At 47.7% G+C, this 18,794-nt stretch overlaps 1 protein-coding gene across 2 annotated transcripts in view; it reads left to right on the top strand.

Moving 5' to 3' along the window:
• Positions 1-1,618: 1,618 nt before the first annotated feature.
• Positions 1,619-18,794, top strand: part of MYO7A (myosin VIIA) — a 68,012-nt gene continuing 50,836 nt past the window's right edge. For both annotated transcript variants that reach the window (XM_030448239.1, XM_030448235.1), the window contains exons 1-8: positions 1,619-1,729; positions 2,810-2,962; positions 9,858-10,042; positions 11,981-12,102; positions 16,048-16,190; positions 16,295-16,408; positions 17,582-17,735; positions 18,383-18,459. In XM_030448239.1, the coding sequence (XP_030304099.1) occupies positions 1,631-1,729; positions 2,810-2,962; positions 9,858-10,042; positions 11,981-12,102; positions 16,048-16,190; positions 16,295-16,408; positions 17,582-17,735; positions 18,383-18,459 (1,047 nt within the window). In that variant the 5' untranslated portion in view covers positions 1,619-1,630. The remainder of the gene's footprint in view (positions 1,730-2,809; positions 2,963-9,857; positions 10,043-11,980; positions 12,103-16,047; positions 16,191-16,294; positions 16,409-17,581; positions 17,736-18,382; positions 18,460-18,794) is intronic.

Genomic DNA, 18,794 nt, shown 5'->3' with positions numbered 1-18,794 from the left:
CACAAGGCCTGTGGGATCATCAGTGCCATGGAGTGAGTGGATAGGAGACAACCCCTTGCTGTGTCTTCCAAAATAAAAAACACAGAGGTCTCAGATAAACGAGGTGGAAAGTTTGAAGCATTCAGAAGGACACAGCTTGTCATGCTGTCTGTAGCTAAACTCTTCCTCTGTGATTAGGGGTGCTAAAACTTAGCCCAGTTGTCAGGAAGCAACTGGACAAGCTCACAGTAGATAAAATCCAGAGAAGTATTAAAATGCAAACAGCCCAGCTACAAATAGCTGTAGCTGGGGGACCTCCTAAGGAGTTATATATATATATTTATCTATCTATCTCTGTAAGTATGCTTTTAACCCTTCTTTAGTCATCCCCTTTTCAAGTCATCCCCTTTTCACCAGCCTCCAAGGTAGCTGAGTAATAATATTGATTATCTGCAAGGAAAAAATGTGCCACAAGACTCCAGACAAAGCTTTCCAGAGCTCAAACCCATCTCCTACCCGTGAGCTTCTTGACTTGTACCTTGTAAAGAAGGAAACCTCTACCTGGGTGGGGTTTTTCTGTCTGTGTCACTGCTCTGGAACCTGCTTGCCAGGTGGAGACTGTCACCAACAACCACTCAGGAGCTCTGGAGAGGCAGTGGGTGGGAATGCTCTGATGGAGAAGAGCATCCCTGCTCCTATGGCCTTTCCTTGTTGTCAGGATTTAACACTGTCCCAGCAATTAAATCAATTAACAGATGCTCTCTATTCATCTCTCTCTCCTCCCTGATAAAGAAAGGAGAGAGAATAAGGAGAGAGACTGATGGGTTGGAAACTGAACTACACAACGTTAATGAAACAGTAATGATACACAGGAAAAATTACTAAATATATACAAATATACAGAAAATTGATCCCATGTTCCTCCTCCCTTTCCCCCAATAACTCTCACGTCACCACCCAGGCTGCAGGGCAGCCCTGGGAAAGTCCAGACTGAAATCCTGGAGTCAGCAGCAGTTGGGAGCTGGAGGCAGGAACACACAGATTCAGGCTGGGATGGATCAGAACCACAGGCAGAGGAATGGATGGGATCCTCCCAGGATGCCCAAGCAACGAGGGAGAGGGGAAGAAGGGGAAGCAGGAAGGGGTTTGACCCTTATGATCCCTCCAATTTATCCTTAGGATGAGGTGGATGGGATGGAATACTCTGCCTGGTCAATTCTGGCATCTGTCTTGTCCCTTCCTCCCCAAAGGGGGGTTCCAGGTGGGACCTCTTGACTCCTTTTCTCCTTCTGGAGGGCAAAATGTTCCTCAGAGCTGAGCAGTGTCCCTGGTTCTGCACCCCAGGCTCCAGCTGGAACTATAACCATGGAGTGGGATCAGTCCCAGCAGCAGCCACTGCCTGAGAAACTTGCTGTTCATTTCAGCAGTGCAGCTGCTTACAAGAGACTCAGCTGAAAGCAAAAGTACAAGACAGAAAATCACCTTTATCCTGGCCCAAACCAGGACACTTGCTGAAAAGGGATGGTTTGCGGTTTGCAAAGGAAGCAATCTGACTTCTACCAATGACTGGGGTCCACAAGGTCCGCTGCTGAAGCTTCTGTAGCTATGGGTGTAACTCTCATCTCTTTGCTTGCAGGGGGATTATGTGTGGATGGACCTGAAAACCGGGCGGGAATTCGATGTCCCCATTGGAGCGGTGGTGAAACTCTGTGACTCTGGACAGATCCAGGTTGTGGATGATGAAGGCAATGTAGGTACAAAGGGATGTGGTGACCTTTCTTCAGCTCTATGGCCTGGCTAGACCAGGGCTCATAAGACCATGATGGTTGACTTTATCATGGACTTCTCCTGTGTCCTTGGCAATCAACTGCCCTACAGTTTCCATTTGTAAGGACAAGGTGATGGTGTGTCCCTGCTTTTGTGGCTGTACTGGGTGTGAAAGGTTGAGAAGCTTCACGAGGACAAAGAGAACAAAAGCTTCAAAAGCACAATTAGATAGTGCTTTGGTCAACCCTATCACAACCTGCTGTTCCTCTGCTGTTATCCAGTCCTTCCTGACCTCCTACTGATAGAAGATATGCACAAACACTCCTTCTTCTTCAACTTTCCACCTCTGATTCTGTCCAGTGATAGTTATTTTAGGGGAATATCTCTATCACAACCAGAGGGTGACCAGAGGAGATAAATTATAAATATAAAATATAAATTATTTTTTCCAGCCTGAGATAACTGTGAATGCTTTCATCCCCTTCAAGGATGGCAGAGGGAGATTTTGCTCAGCAGGGTCCTTTTGTCCAAATTGCAGTGGCTTTTGAAGCCCTTTAGAGGTGATGAGTCTAAATTACACTACCAATAAAAGTATGATTTTTCAACCCCTGTGCATCACTCTCTCCTCTTTCAAATCATCTTTTGGAAGGTTTTTTGTGGAAGATTAGAAAAGTGGAGAGTTAAGTGGAGAGTTAAGTGGAGAACAAATCTGCTAAAAACATTCCTGATGTCCTGAATGCCCATGCTGCCCTGGTTCTTCTGCCAGAATGGGTTTTGTCTTATGTCTCTTCCTGCTCCAGTAAATCAGATGTTTTCCTTCTTCTGCTAAGAATCATTCCATCAGTCACTGCCATACCCCGGGAGTGGAAGCTGAGGCTTGTGCTCTCCATTGTATGTTCTTCCATCTGGTTTTTCTGTCTGGGATGGGCCATTTCTGTCTCCCATCCCATCCCATCCCATCCCATCCCATCCCGGGATGATCCTTGTGGTCTCTTCCAACCTGACATTCTGTGATGATCCCACTCATTTGATGTGAGTTCCTCTCTCCTCTCTCTCTTCCCAGGAGCACTGGATTTCCCCACAGAATGCCAGCCACATCAAACCCATGCATCCCACCTCCATCCATGGAGTGGAGGACATGATCCGCCTGGGAGACCTGAATGAGGCAGGAATCCTCAGGAACCTCCTGATCCGCTACCGGGAGCACCTCATCTATGTGAGTGTCCTCTCCACTTCCTTTCCACTCCACCGCCTTCCCTGCTCTCCTTAGCTCTGGGGAACCCACATAGGGAACCCTGAAACATCAGTGTTGCTCCTTTCACTTGGACCCAAGTGCTGGAGGACTTTGGGGGTTGAATTAGATGGTTCTGAATGGTCCCATTCAGCCCAAACCATTCTCTGATGCTGCACTGGAAAGGAAACATGGCAGAGTTGATGGTTGCCCCAAGGGAAGACCCCACAAGTCAGGTAATGAGCAAAATCTGTGGCACCTCCCTGTGTAAACCCTGGAGGAGTTTTTCCCTGTTTAAGCCCTGGAGAAGTTTTGGAGCCATGGATTAATTTTCTGCACACACAGTAAGCAGTTCAGCCCAGCTCACATGCACGCTGCATCCTAAAGCCTTGGGCTTGTTGGATGTGGCCCTTCCCTCCCTGAACCATTAACCCAAGGGTCACAAGAATTGCAGGAGGTATAAGGGGTGAAAAAAGGATGTGGAGGTTCATGCATGAGTAGGGAAAAATGAAGTGAGCAGCTCCCAGAACAGCTCTGAGGTACTTTCCCCATCTTATGTTTTTGGCTTGTTAGCTCTGGGTTGCCTGGGATCCTGACAGATGATATCTGGGGACAGCAGTGTCCTTCCTTAGGTCAGCTCAGTCACATCATGCCCAGTGGACCCAATGCAGTCTTGCCAGCCCAACAAAACAGTCAGAAACTGGGGGTTTTAGAGGGAGTCAGCCAGAGGGACATCTCTGTGATGTGACAGCATCATGCAGGCCACCTCCCCAGCAGGACAGGACTCAGCAGTCAGGTCTCTCTCTGCTGCTTTGATCCATGTGCTGTGGGTCCAGTACCCATTCTTGGGGCAGAAGTGAGTGTGTTTGCTGCTACCTAATGTTCTCAGACAGCCTATCCCATGGAAAATGTGGTGTTGCCCCCAAATCCTATAGTTTTCAGATACTCAGGTAAGTGCCTGCTGTGCCTTTGAAGGCCTTTTCAAAGCCAGCTGGCAGTCTAATTTTTAAAAACCTCTGGGGACTACTGGATTTTTCAAGTCAGAGGGAATTGCAGAACAGTCAGGCTTCCCTGATAGCATGAGCTAACAGACCATATCCAGGATTCTATCTATCAGGTCTGCCCATTCTGCTTGGTGTCCAGTGCCTTTTGATAGGATGGTTCTTGGATTAGAGCTGGGCATTGATGGAGAACACAGCACCCTATTACATAGGTTCTTCTCATGGTTGACAGCTCCCTGCCTCCAATGCTGGGAGAGATCCATCTCTTCTTTTGGACATGAAGTTCAATCCCAAGTCTGTTGAAAGGGCCCCTGTAGGTCCCCAAAGCTTGGAGGAGAATAGAGACCCCCAGATTAATCTCTCACTCACTTATTTGTTGTGCATGCTGCCTAATTCCCCTAATTCTCAGTTTAGAGAAAAAGATTGACCAGAAAATTACTGACACATTAGATGGACTGAGTTACTCCCTGAAGCTCTCCTCGGGGAGCCACAACCATTGATAATGATAAACTAGAAAAAATCAGCAGCCCAAATTCATACTTGAGGTGGTGCCTCCATGCATACTAAGCACCCATGGATATCAAGAGAGCTAAGAGAGCCAAGATGGTCTTTCAGGTGTACAAACATAGGTGTCTGGTGGGTGAGGTGTTTGTAGAAGAGTTTGGATTGGAGGGAAAGTTCAGCTTGGAGGTCTACAGCCCAACCTCCTCCAGCTCAGAGCATCCCCATCTTCAGGGCTGTGGTACCCTGGTGGATATTTAAATTCAAGCAACCTGAATTTCACCCATGAAGTACAGCTAGCAAAGGATGTCTGGCTGATTGGCTCATTGGGAATGTGCATTTTATCCACTGAGCTTTGCCCCTTGTTCTCCTGCCTGTTCTCCTGCTCTCCCTGTTCTCCTGTGGGCCAAAGGGATTCCCACAGCTCTCTTTTGCTCTCTGAAAAAGTTGGGATCGTGCTGTGTTGTCACCATGTCTCTCCTGTGTCATCAGCCAAGCTCCTGGTGCCTCACTAAGTGAACAGAAGCCCTCAGATAAGATCTCAGGTGGGCAATATCAGGTTGCCTGTGCATACACCCAGCTTCTTCAGGAATGCTCTGCTTCTGAGCTCCCTCACCAAGCACTTCACAGGCATCCAGGGAGATTATGAACACAAAGGAGCACTGGGCAGAGAGTTGTTTGGCAGCATTATGCTAATCAGGGCTAATGCAAAGGGCAGCTTCTAACTTGGAGGTGAAGGTGGGTGGAGATTTGGGCTGAAATGACTCAGCAGCCATGTGGTTTCACTACAAGTTCTTCAGGTTGGTGACATGGTGACAGTGCCATGTGTCCTGCAGAGCTGTTGCATGAGGGATGCTGACAGCCCACAAAGGGACCTTCCAGGTTATTGTGACTGGATTGCTCCACACCACTAATGGCCTTGGAATATCAGGATTCTGAGCCCAGCACAGCAATTAGTACAATCTCAAAATCAGAACGACAACCTCAAAATGACATAGGGCTCATAGCTTGATAGAGAGGAAACCACCTCTGGCTACACACATGTTGTTGGAGGTTTAGGAACCCAACTTTAGAGCTCATCTTTTAAGGGTGGTGGCACTAGGAGGAGTAGATTTCTATCAAATGTGGTAAATATTGATGTCAGTTTTGCAAAGCCAAGATCTTGTGTGGATGCCATGTGGGCAGGGGACACCCATTGCCCTGAGGGGTTCTTACAGTGGTTTAATTTACACTGCTTTAAAGATGGGGAAGCTCAGTGGGGCTTTACCTTCACCTACAGAATTTCCAAACCTGCTGAGTAAAGGGTGACTTTTCCAATGGGACTTGAGCCCCTCATTTCCCCCATCTCCTTAGCTTTGTGGGGTGTTTAAGTCTGCTCTAATGAACTGTAATTTTCCTTTCTCTCCTCCCTCACCTTTTTACTCCTAAGACCAACTGCGGTGGGAGGGTAAGTACGAGTCCTGGTGCTGTCATTTGCTGTCACACCCTGCACCAGATCACTCCTTTCTGTTCACCATTGCAGCAATCTCATTTCCTTTGCACCACCCTAGCTCCTGATGCTTCCTAAATGCACTGAGAACATCATCTCCTTGGCTGCAGAGCTTGACCCTCATGGTGAAGTTGTGACATTTTTCCCAGGGCAGGAAAGTCATGAGCCTGTGAAATTGGTTAAAGCCATAAGAGGTTCTCAGTCCTGACCTCAGCTTGAAGGAAAGGAAAAGGAAAAGGAGAAACACTCCAACATGAGTGCACACACAATTTCTCAAGACTTTCTTGGAGTTTGGACTGACAGGAAGCTGAACATGAGCCAGCAGTAAGCCCAGGTGGCCAAGAAGGCCAATGGCATCCTGGCCTGGATCAGGAACAGCATGGCCAGCAGGTCCAGGGAAGGGATTCTGCCCCTCTACTCAGCTCTGGTGAGGCCACAGCTTGAGTCCTGTGTCCAGTTCTGGGCCCCTCAGCTCAGGAAGGAGCTTGAGGTGCTGGAGCAGGTCCAAAGGAGGCAAGTGGGCTGGTGAAGGGATCCAGCAGAGATCCTGTGAGGAGAGGCTGAGGGAGCTGGGGGTGTTGAGGCTGGAGAAGAGGAGGCTCAGGGGAGACCTCATCACTCTCTGCAACTCCCTGAAAGGAGGTTGGAGCCGGGGGGGGGGTTGGTCTCTTTTCCCAGGCAACTCTCAGCAAGACAAGAGGCCATGGTCTCAAGTTGTGCCAGGGGAGGTTTAGGTTGCATATTAGAAAGAATTTCTTTATGGAGAGGGTGATCAGGCATTGGAACGGGCTGCCCAGGGAAGGGGTGGATTCTCCGTGTCTGGAGATATTTCCAAAGAGCCTGGATGTGGCACTCAGTGCCATGGGCTGGGAACTGCAGTGAGAGTGGATCAAGGGTTGGACTTGATGATCTCTGAGGTCCCTTCCAACCCAGCCAATTCTATGCTTCTATGATTCTTGCTGGTGAACTACTACTCAGCTCAGGAAAAAACAAAAAAGACCTAACAGCAGTATAAATGGTTAGCAGTGACTGCCTGCAAGTGGACAGTAGGGCCAAATAATATTTAATAACACAGTAGTCAACTAATTTTCAAGCCAAAGGAAAAAAAAAAAAAGGTTTATATACATTAAACCATAAATGTGAACCAATTACCAAATTATTGTTGCCCATGGTTTGGCTTGCATGCAGTGAGAGAAACTGCACTGAGTAGTAAGAGCATTGATAGGGAGTTTGGACCTGGAAGGAAGGGTAAATCTCTTTCTCTGGAGCCAAAACAAATGCCTGCTGCTGCTCCTTATGGGCTGCCAAAACCCAGTAGTGTTTGGTAGAGCTTTAATCCCATAAAAATCCAGATGAAGTCAGCCACGGCTTTCTGGGAAGCAGGAATCCTCAGGAAGGATTTCTTTGAGAGTAATTAAAATGTAGGTCATGCAGGCAGTAAGGAATTGGGAGAAGATGCAATTGAGGTGGTCAGAGAGGGCAGAGCCCCTGCCTGTTGGTAACACTTCATTTGCCCAAGGCAGGAGGGTTTTGCCTTCACCCAGCAACAGAATCCAGAGAGAGAATATTTCCTTGGAGGTGCCCTTTGGCCCCTCATCAACCAAGTGGGCAAAGGTTTGTGCGGTGTTGTCTGGGAGAACTGGGCAAATTGGGACTGTTTATCAACTAGGGATGAGCTACAAAAACAAGCAAGAGTACAAGAGTTCGTGCTGACCAAGTGTTCTGTGGATCACAGGGGAAGGGAGAGAATCCAGAAAACATTCCTGCAACTAATGGTTAACTCCTTTAAAAGTGTTGCTGGCTGTGTTTGGGGATGAGCAGAACAGCATGGCTGAAACTCAGGGGGGTTTTTTGGGTTGGTTTTTTTTTGGTTTTGTTTTTGTTTTTTTTTGAGAAGAGAGTCAAGAAAAATACGAAATGTTCCTAAAGTTTATCTGGCAATTAGTTATACAAAGGAAAACTGTCTTTCAAGCATCTCACCCAAGAATGGAAGGAGACTTGGGGTTCATTTGGGATCTTGGTGACCTAATCCCATTAAAAAATTGAGCTCTGAGCACTAAGCTTACCTGCTCTGTCCTTGTTGAAGGATGCTCTGGGACTTCTCTGCTCCCTTATTTCAATGCCTACTTCTAACAACCAGTTTAACTGATTTCACAGCCAATTTCCACCCTTTGAATTTCTGATAACTTTGTTCTTGAGCTTAAAGAGCTTTTTTTGCCTTTCCTGGCACGTAACCCCCTCTTACAGGGCAGGCTTTTGTGTCCTTTCTCAATTACCACAGTGTAAACTCAAACCTCACCTGGGACTGGCCAGAAAGTTGCTCTCTGGTATCAGCTATGAGTCTGGCCAGTGAGGAGTCCCTGAGGGATTTCAGCATCCCTATTATGGGACACAATTGCCACCTACTGGCTGCCTTTCAGGAAGCCTGAGCTGGTGGCAAGTGTTGCCCACATGGTGGCAAATTGTCATCTCATTCCCCCCATGCCATGTCCAGCATGACTGAGGGATACTGGATGGGAGAAACTCAACCTGAGGCTGCCAGCTCATGTCTCCAAGTCTCCCTTTCCACTGCTTTTCCCAGCAATGGAAATTATTTTTTCTGCCTTCAGAAATAAGGAACTGCTCAGAGTTGTTTTATTCATCAACCATTTTGCAGGATACAGGAGGAGAGGAGCAGCCAGCAGAGCAGGGAGAGGATGCTCTCAAGCATCCTTGCCTGTGCCACTTTGCTGCTTTCCACTGAAGGCTTATTGTGGGGTTTAGGATATGGAGAAAACAAAAAAACACACCAAAACAAGTATTTTTACATCTAGATTTTTGCTGGATAGAATCTCTGCAGCAGTGGGGGCACTTTCACAGCTGGTCCTACCAGGGAAGAAAGGTGAGATTAATCTGGTAACCTTAACTTCCAAAAAATAACTTAAGAGGAGGCAGCTTGGTTCCTTTAAAGTCATGGAGGGAAAGCATCCTTCATCTCATGCCTCTTGGTTAGCCCAAGCTGGAGCCACTTTTAGGCAGCTGAAGAAGGGGAAGGAGATCTTTACTCTCTGCCTTGAGCTGGGGATGTGGCCAAGCCTCTAACCTCAGATCTGCATCTGAACAAGGTGACAAAGTTTGTGAGTCCTTTGGGGAGATGCTGCAGAGAAACAGCTCCTGGAAGGGCAGAAATGAAAGAGCAAGACACCACAAAGGGTTTTGCTGCTCAAGACCCAGGAGAGATTTACTCATGGGAAGGATGGACAAAAAGCCATTCCCCAAAACGACTCAGAAACAGCTGGGGACTATGTCAGGACTTTGTGAGCCAGATCCACATGCACAGGACAAGGTTTAAATTGTGGAGAAGTTTGGTTTGGAAGAAGTGGTGGAGAAGAATGTGTTGCAGAGGGAGGCTGAGCAGCTCTGCTGGGGAGATTTAAAAACAGGTTAAAGAGAGAGTTGTCAGGGATGGTTTGGAACCAGCTGGTCCTGCTTGGAGGTTTGGCAATGGTCTCCAGGTCCCTTTCATTTTTAGTTTCTCATCATATGTGCAATGCAGTAAATATGTGCAGGCATGTGCTGGCTCTGGCATATATATATATATATATATATTTATTTTTTTTTTCCAAATCTGAGTTTAATTTGAAACTGTGAATCTTAACCAAAGAGCATCCAACATATGAATTTATGGTGCATGAGTTGGGCTGAGTACAAACTGCTACAGATTGTTTGGGACATTTGTTCCCATTTTGCTTCATGCTCCACCATTCAAGCATCTTTGACATAAACATCATCTTCCATCCAGCTTCTGACAAAACTTAATTTTTCTGGCCCCCATGCTCCATCCAAGCTCCAAAAAGTCTCTCAGCCACCTCTCACTATCCCCATAAACCTTCCTGTGTTTCTCCTCCAGACATACACGGGTTCAATACTGGTGGCAGTAAACCCTTATCAGCTCCTACCTATCTACTCACCCGAGCAGATACGTCTCTACACCAACAAAAAGATTGGTGAGATGCCACCACACATCTTTGCAATTGCTGACAACTGCTACTTCAACATGCAACGCAACAACAAGGACCAGTGCTGCATCATCAGGTGAGATGGGGAATTCCCAGATGGGCAATGGCCTCAAACCAGAAGCTCAGCACCTGCACTGGGGTTGTTCAGGGATAACTTATCAAAGAAAATCAAGAATTTGAATGACTTATTAGATCTTTCTCTGTTTGGGGTAAAGATGCTTTCAGGGCATCACCTGTCTCCAAGGCACAGCTGACTGGGACTGAACAGACCATGCAATAATTGCTACCTTGCAGGGCTAATAAAGCATCACAGGGGGCTAGGGGAGAGTCAAGGTCAGGAGTGATGCAGTCTTCCAGGGACCAGCCAACCAATGGGTTCTTGCAGCCCAGAAATCCAACTGTATCTTGAGCTGCATCCAAAGCAGCGTGGCCAGCAGGTCAAGGGAGGGGATTTTCCCCTCTGCTCTGCTCCTGTGAGACCCCCCCTGCAGTGCTGGGTTCAGTTCTAGGGGTCCTAGCATAGGAAGGACGTGGAGCTGTTAGAGTGAGTCCAGACGAAGCCCAAAAAGATGATCAGAGGGTTGGACCAACTCTCCTATGAGGACAGGCTGGGAGATTTGGGGTTGTTCACCCTGGAGAAGGCTGCAGGGAGACCTGGGAGCACTTTCCAATACCTGGAGGGGCTACAGGAAAGCTGGGGAGGGACTTATTACAAGGGCATGGAGTGATAGGGTGAGGAGGAATGCTTTCAAACTGGAAATTTAGAGATTTAGATGAGATATGGGGAAGAAATTATTTCCTATGAGGCTCGTGAGACACTGGCCCAGGTTGCCCAGGGAAGCTGTGATTTTCCCCTCCTTGGAAGCCCAGGTTGGATGGGGCTTGGAGCAACCTGGGCTGTGGGAGGTGTCCCTGCCCATGGCAGGGGGGTTGGAACTGGATGATCTTTAAGGTCCTTTCCAACCCCAACAATTCTGTGATTCAGCCTTGAGAAGTGAGGCAATTTCACCACAAGTCTGTGTCCCTGGTGCTCTTTTATTTAACACCAGGGAGGTTCACTTCAATCACTTCTCCTCTCTACCCCATGGACCAGCCAGGACTCACACCAAGGGATTTCTGCCCAACCCTTCATGGCATCATGTGCTGAGTGTGGTACCTACACCAGAACTGCCACCATCAATGTGGCAGCCTTGTCCTATGTGTCAGGGTGACAGGGTCAGGGCTTGAAGTGACAGATGAACAGGAGTCAGTGTTTGGTGCAGAAAAAGCTTTGAGGAGTCCCTCTTGCTTCCTGTCCCATGATCTTCTCCTATCTGCCCCTCAGCTGGACAGGTTTAGGGGACCTGTGAAAGGTGTCTGACACTAAAAGCCAATATTTCACACACTGTCAGCCTTCTCATGCATTTTGGCAGCTCAAGACTGACCAGGAAGTTGGTCTATGGTGTAGCAGGGAGGAGCCTTTCTTGCTCCTGAGGCTCGATGAGCTGCTGACCTCTCCATTGCCTCGCACCAGAGTGAGCTGAGCTGCTCTCTGTGGGTGTGTGTCCCACCTTTATTGGCCCCCTGGTAATAGGGAGCCTGTCCTAACCAGGCACAGGTGGACTCACACCCACTCTTTGGCAACTCAAGGCACCTGGTTTATCTTGTTTCTCTACACCATGGCACCAGACAGTCCAGGTCTTCTTGACCTTCTTCTTCCAAGTGATTCTTGACCTTCTTAGTGCTGGCTGAATGCTGGCATTTGCTGGAGTGTCTCAAACCCAAGCACCAGCATGGACCAAATGGACCTTAAAAACCAATCTGGATTTTGGCTGGAACTTGTCTGCTATGGTATCCCAACCATTTCCCCTACAACCAGCCCATGGGACACCAAAACCCCATCCTTAGTGGTCTCATCCTACTTGTGTTGAGAGAAGAGGCACAGGGACATCAGTCCCTTGAAGACAGAGATGGTGACACAGGAAAGGATGCATCGGGGGGGGGTTTCTGACCTCAATTCCTTTTGTCTTTGCAGTGGTGAATCTGGGGCAGGGAAGACAGAAAGCACAAAACTGATTCTGCAGTTCCTGGCAGCCATCAGTGGTCAGCACTCCTGGATTGAGCAGCAGGTCCTGGAGGCAAATCCCATTTTGGAAGGTGAGGCCCAAGATGATGGAGCCTTTTTTTAAGTTCTTTTTTTCTTTTTTCTTTTTTTTTTTTCTTTTTCTAAAAACACCCACAGCTAACAAACAAACAAAAAACCCCACAGATTCAGGAAACACAAAATATGGCCAAATGTACATGACTTCTGTTGGCTTTTGAGTTTCAAAAAGCAAAAACATTTTTTTAAAAATCAAAAGCAAAGATGTAAACATTTGTTTAACAGCATATGCAGCTTTACAGAATTTGTTTTTCACAGAGAAATATTCTATTATTCGGGCTGTCTAATTTTCCATTAATGTTTTTGACAGCTATTGTTGAAAGAGAAACATTTCAACTGACCTGAATTTTTTTAAAATTCTTTTATTCAAGTAAAATTGAAAAATGTGAGGTTTTTCCCACTAAAATCAGTACTTTTCTCCCCAAAAAAATTCAAAACAAAAACTGAATTTTAGCTAATTCTCTGGGATTTAAAAAAATACTGATCACCAAATACATTAAGGTCTTTGGAAAAAATTCCAGGACCTCTCCCTGTGCTGTATTTATAACCATATGCAGAGCACAAATAGTTTGTAATTTAGGCATTCAACCTACTAATTTTTTGTTTTATTGGACCATAACTACAAATATCCTGTTCTTTGCTGGTGTAAGCAGAACATGAGATTAATTTGACCAGAGCTTTACAGACTTGTGCTGGCAGGACCCAACAACAAACCCAAGTTTTTGCATCCAAAATCAGTGAATGGCAGCAGAATGCAGGGAAAAAGAAAAAAGAAATAAAGGGAGTTTTGGAAAGAACCAGGTAAAGAGAATTGGCTCGTTGGTTTTAATGGGTTCATTGGCAGCTGTTGCTGTAATCAGCCCCCCTGCTTTAATTGGATGTCTGTAAATGAAATGGGTGGATGTAAATTAAAAATAAATTAAATAGGACCTGATCCTCTGGCCCCAATGTGATGCCAGATGGACCTCTTACACTTATACAGAAAAATAGTGGTTTTCTTAAAGAATAACCTTATTTTTACCTCCCCTGATACATAGAGGATGTTTTGCTTGGTAAACAGGCACCTAGGAGAGAGTCCAGAGAAGGGCCAGAGGATGATCAGAGGACTGAAGGGCCTAACATATGGGGAAAGGCTGAGATAACTGGGTTTGTTCAGCCTTGAGAAGAGAAGAAATAGGGGAGACTTCATTACCAGGTACCACTACACAAGAGTGGCTACCAAGAAGATGGAAAGTCCCTTTTTACAAGGAGTAAAAAAAGGAAAAGGCAAGGGGTAACGGGTGCAAATTCCTTCTGGGGAGATTCCAATGGGACTCCAGAAGAAAATTTTTCACCCTGGGAACAATGAGACATTGGAATAATCTCCCAAGGGAAGTGGTGGGTTGCTCTACACTGGATAGTTTTAAGACTCAGCCTGACAGCATGCTGGGTTACCTCATTTAAACTCTATTTTTACCTAAAAAGGTTGGACTAGATGATCCTGGAGATCCCTTCCAACCTGGCATTCTTTGGTTCTGTGATTCTGTGAGAAGAAATAGGCATCTCCTAACTGCTTTCCAAGAAAAGCCCCTGTACTCAGCTCTAGTGAGGCCACACCTCAAGTACTGTGTCCAGTTCTGGGCCCCTCAGTTCAGGAAGGATATTGAGGTCCTAGAGCAGGTCCAAAGGAGGGCAACCAGGCTGGTGAAGGGACTTGAGCACAGACCCTATGAGGAGAGGCTGAGGGAGCTGGGGGTGTTCAGCCTGAAGAAGAGGCAGCTCAGAGGAGACCTCATCACTCTCTCCAACTCCCTGAAAGGAGGTTGGAGCCAGGGGGGGGGTTGGTCTCTTTTGCCAAATGACTTTCAGCAAGACAAGAGGCCATGGTCTCAAGTTGTGCCAGGGGAAGTTTAGGTTAGATGTTAGAAAGAATTTCTTTACGGAGAGAGTGATCAGACATTGGAATGGGCTGCCCAGGGAAGGGGTGGATTCTCCGTGTCTGGAGATATTTCAAAAGAGACTGGATGTGGCACTCAGTGCCATGGTCTAGCAACCGCGACGGTGGTTCAAGGGTTGGACTCGATGATCTCTGAGGTCCCTTCCAACCCAGCCAATTCTATGATTCTATGAAAAATGTTAGCAGAGGAGATGAAAGTATCCCTGACTGGGCTCTGTTGGAGTTTCCTCCAGCTGGGGCATGAAGGGACATCAAGGCTTGGATGGTACCACAGGTGTAAAGCAGCCTGGTGCATGGCAGGGCACATGTACATCATCACTTCTAGGGTTGAAGAGAACAAAGATTCTGTGTTTCAAATGCATCCCCACCACCCACCAATGATCCTGGAGTCAGGGCATGCTAGCCAGGGCACTCATGGCAGTGGTCCTCAGCCACACAGGGGACAGACCTGGGTACCTTTCTCTGAACACCCTCTGGTTTTGCAGGGTGAAGTCTCCCTCTGGAGGCTGACTTAATCCCTTTGTATTTCCATAAAAGATGAGCTTTTGCCCTTCCCCTCCTGTCACCAAATCACTCCCCAGGAGCTCTGTCATTTCACCTCACACCCTGCAGCATCCTCCTGCCAGCCTTGCTCAACCTTCTTGTGTTTCAGCAGCTGCTGCCAAAATCCTGTCTGTGTTCCTTGGATGAGGTCACCCCATTCCCATGTTTCCTCCTCTGTGCTTCTCTCTACATTTCCAAGGACAGAAATCTCTGATATATCCTGATTCCCCACCCTGGGATGAAATTGAGCCAGCCAGACTTGAGGGAATGTCTGAGAGCTGCTTTTTCACCTCTCAGCCTCACTCCTTGCAATTATTATTTTAAACCCAACTTTTGTCTTGAGCTGTATGACCAGCAACATGGCCAGCAGGCTGAGAGAAAGGATTCTCCCCCTTTACCCAACTCTGGTGAGACCTCCCTGATGTGCTGGGTCCAGTTCTGGAGCCCCAAACACAAGAAGGACATGGAGCTCTTGGAGTGAGTCCAGTTCCATCAGTGAAGATGAACATCTTCATCAGGAAGATGCTCAGAGGGTTGGAGCAGCTCTGCTCTGGAGCCAGGCTGAGTTGTTCAGCATGACCTGAACACACAGAGCTGTAAATGCATTTTTGCTCCTGGTCCTCTTGGCAGGGTGACTGCTGCATGTTCTGACTGCTGGGTGCCTTTCCTGCCTGCTCAGAGAAGCTGTCTGCTTTTCTACAAGGTGTAAATCTGGTGTATTATACAGATTTTAATCCTGGGCCATTGTTGGTTGATGAAAAGCTGGCCATGAGCTGGCAATGTGCAACCCAACCCTGTCCTGGGCTGCGTCACCAGCATGGGACCAGCAAGTCAAGGATTCTCCCCCTCTGCTCCACTCTCATGAGACCCCCCCCTTCAGTGCTAGGTCCAGAAAGGACATGGGGATGTTGAACTAAGTCCAGAGGAGGCCACAAAAATGCTCAGAGAGCTGGAGCTGCTCTGAAGCCAGGCTGAGAGTTGGGGTTGTTCATCCTGGAGAAGAGAAGGCTCCAGGGAGACCTTAGAGAATCTTCCAGTGCCTGAAGGGGCTACAGGAAAGCTGAGGAGGGACTTTTTACAAAGGCAGGGAGTGATGGGACAAGGGGGAAATGTTTCAGGCTAAAAGAGGGGAGAGTTGGATTAGATATCTAGGAAGAAAATCTTTGCTGTGTGGCACTGGCTCAGGTTCCCCTGAGAAGTTGTGGCTGCCCCATCCCTGGAAGTGTCTCAGACCAGATTGGATGGGGCTTGAAGAAACCTGGTTTAGTGGGAAGTGTCCCTGCCCATAGCAGGAGTGTTGGAACTGGATGATCTTTAAGGTCCCTTTCCAACCCAAACCATTCTGTGATTCTATTTTATTAATTTTGGGGGGTTCTTTTTTCTTTTTTTGTGATCATGAGACCAGATTCCTGATCCTCTCTGCATCAGGTCTGCTCTTACCCACTGTAATCCTTCCCTGCAGCTTTTGGGAATGCCAAGACCATCCGTAATGACAACTCCAGCCGCTTTGGGAAGTACATTGACATCCACTTCAACAAGAGGGGAGCCATCGAGGGGGCAAAAATTGAGCAGTACCTGCTGGAGAAGTCCCGGGTCTGCAGGCAGGTGAGGTGACAAATCTCCAAGGCATGGGAACTGCTACTGGGTCAGTCAACCCTTGTGGTGCTGTTCTCCTCCCGAGAATCAGCATTTGCTCTTTTCTGCTGCAGGCCCCAGATGAGAGGAATTACCACGTGTTTTACTGCATGCTGAGAGGGATGAGCATGGAGCAGAAGAAGAAGCTGGGTCTTGGGAAAGCCACAGACTACAACTACCTTGCCATGGTGAGGGTGCAGAGGTTTGATGGGGTGGTGTGGTGAGAGGTTGTTAGTAAGGGAGAAAGAAGAGAGAGAGAGGTGCTTCCTTCAAGAGCAGAAGTTGCTTTGCTGATTGTGACCTTCTCAAGTCTTAGCCATGGGGTTTTGGGGACTTTTTTGTCCCACTACTACAGGCATCCCAGTCTTAGTGCAAACCCTTAGTCCCTGTGTACAGACCAGGTCATTTCCACTCTTCCTGTGGAGCAGCTTGGGTTGTTCTGGTGTTTGGTGCCCAGGGTCCTTGGTTGGAAATAAGCAGGGTGTTAGGTATGACCTGATGCTCTTGCATGGGTGGAGGGTCCATTCTCAGCACACAGTGCTGAGCTGTCTCTGTTCCCCATGTCTGACCAAGCCCACTCCCCATGTACAAGTGTCACCACCCAGAGAAGTTGTGTGTAATTAAGCAGGTGTAATTAAAGCTGGGCTGTCATCAGCAAGGCTTGGACCTGGCTTTCTATCTGGATTTCTATCAACCAGGGTCCTTGGTTGGAAATTAGCAGGGTGTTAGATATGACTTGATGCTCTTGCACGGCTGGAGGGTCCATTCTCAGCACACAGTGCTGAGCTGTCTCTGTTCCCCATGTCTGACCAAGCCCACTCCCCATGTACCAGTGTCACCACCCAGAGGAGCTGTGTGTAATTAAGCAGGTGTAATTAAAGCTGGGCTGTCACCAGCTGTCACCTGGCTTTCTATCTGGATTGGTGGGATGTTTCTTCCTGGTTCTTTATCCCCATCTTCTCAGGGAGCTTTTTCTGCTCTACCAACTGCAGCCAGCCACAGGGTAGCTGAGGAGAGCAAGGTGAGTGCAGGTCACACGGCTGAGAAATGGTTCCACCAAAAGGTAATATCCACCAAAAGGTAATATCCACCAAAAGGTAACATCCACCAAAAGATAACATGTACCAAAAGGTAATATCCACCAAAAGGTAATATCCACCAAAAGGTAACATCCACCAAAAGGTAATATCCACCAAAAGGTAATATCCACCAAAGGGCAGAGCCAGATCCACAGGTTCAATACCATCTTTTGCTTATTCATCCCTGCAACTAAAGGTCTTCATATTTAGGGGGAAGCCTTGGATGGCTTAGGGTGGCACCCAGATGTCCTCTGGTTTACCCCATGCTCTTCACTTCCCCAGGGTAACTGCACAACCTGTGATGGCAGAGATGACAGCAAGGAATACGCCAACATCCGCTCTGCCATGAAGGTCCTTATGTTCACTGACACGGAAAACTGGGAGATCTCCAAGCTGCTGGCTGCCATCCTGCACATGGGCAACCTACAGTATGAAGGTAAAAGGACAAATACAGGGACATGGTCCAGCACACTCCTGCTTTTCATCCCGCATGGTAAGAGGGAGCCAAGTTCAGGGATAGAGAGCTGTATCCGAATGACCTGCAGTGGTGCCATGCCAGGGTCTCAGGTGCTGTGTAAGGACAAGGAAGGAGGAATAAGTCCACCTGCCTGCTCTGCAGGGCTGCCAGGCTCCAGTGTGCTCAGTCACATCCACCCTTTCTGAATGCAGGGAGGGTGAATCTGGCCACAGGATGTGCAGGAGACTCAGGTTTTACAAGGAGAGATTAGTGGAGCATTTGACTGAATGTGCCTTTGTCAATGTACCAAACTTCCTGTGGTCAGAAATGACCCAGTGAGTCACAAAACTTCTTTGGAAGACAGAAACCTGGTCACTTTACACACTCAAAGGGGTTTTACCCCTTTAGTCATTTGGTGTGCCTGGCAGAGCAGAGCCCAGCTCCTCTGCAGCCAGCAGCAAGACTCCAGCAGCTGCATGAACTTTTCTCTCCATTCTGATGGCCAGATGTTGCTTGGCCACCATATGGATCCAGTGGAGAAAGACTCTTTCCCTCACCCCACCCACCTTCTGAAAAGAGCCACATCCCTTGCTGATGGTTTTTCCTCTGCTTTTCTTCTCCCCCAGCTCGGACCTATGACAACCTGGATGCCTGTGAGGTGGTTCAGTCAGCGTCGCTGATCACTGCAGCATCCTTGCTGGAGGTCAGTGGCCCTGCAGTACTTCTGTCCCTTCTCTGTCTTGTTCCTATATTTCAAATATTGTGGCAAAGCTCCATCTGAGCCAGGCTCTCCTTCAACCACCAGCTCCAGGAGGCTGAAGAGGCCTGGGAAAGCCACACTTCACTCTGCACTGGCAGAGTGGGGGTGGGTGTCACCAGGGATTTGAGACAAACAGACACTTGGGTGGCACATCATCCTAAAGAGGACCCCAAGACTAGTTCAGTCTCTAAAACAGAGTGTTTTCCTCATAGATGTAAAAAGAGTTCATTACAGTAGCTGTGACAGAGATGTCACCTTTGTGTCTGTCTGAAGTGAGG

This window comes from Calypte anna, chromosome 1 (assembly GCF_003957555.1).
Source record: "Calypte anna isolate BGI_N300 chromosome 1, bCalAnn1_v1.p, whole genome shotgun sequence".
NCBI lineage: Eukaryota > Metazoa > Chordata > Aves > Apodiformes > Trochilidae > Calypte > Calypte anna.
Note: the sequence above shows the minus strand (reverse complement) of the source record. Positions and strands in the feature narration are given on the sequence as shown.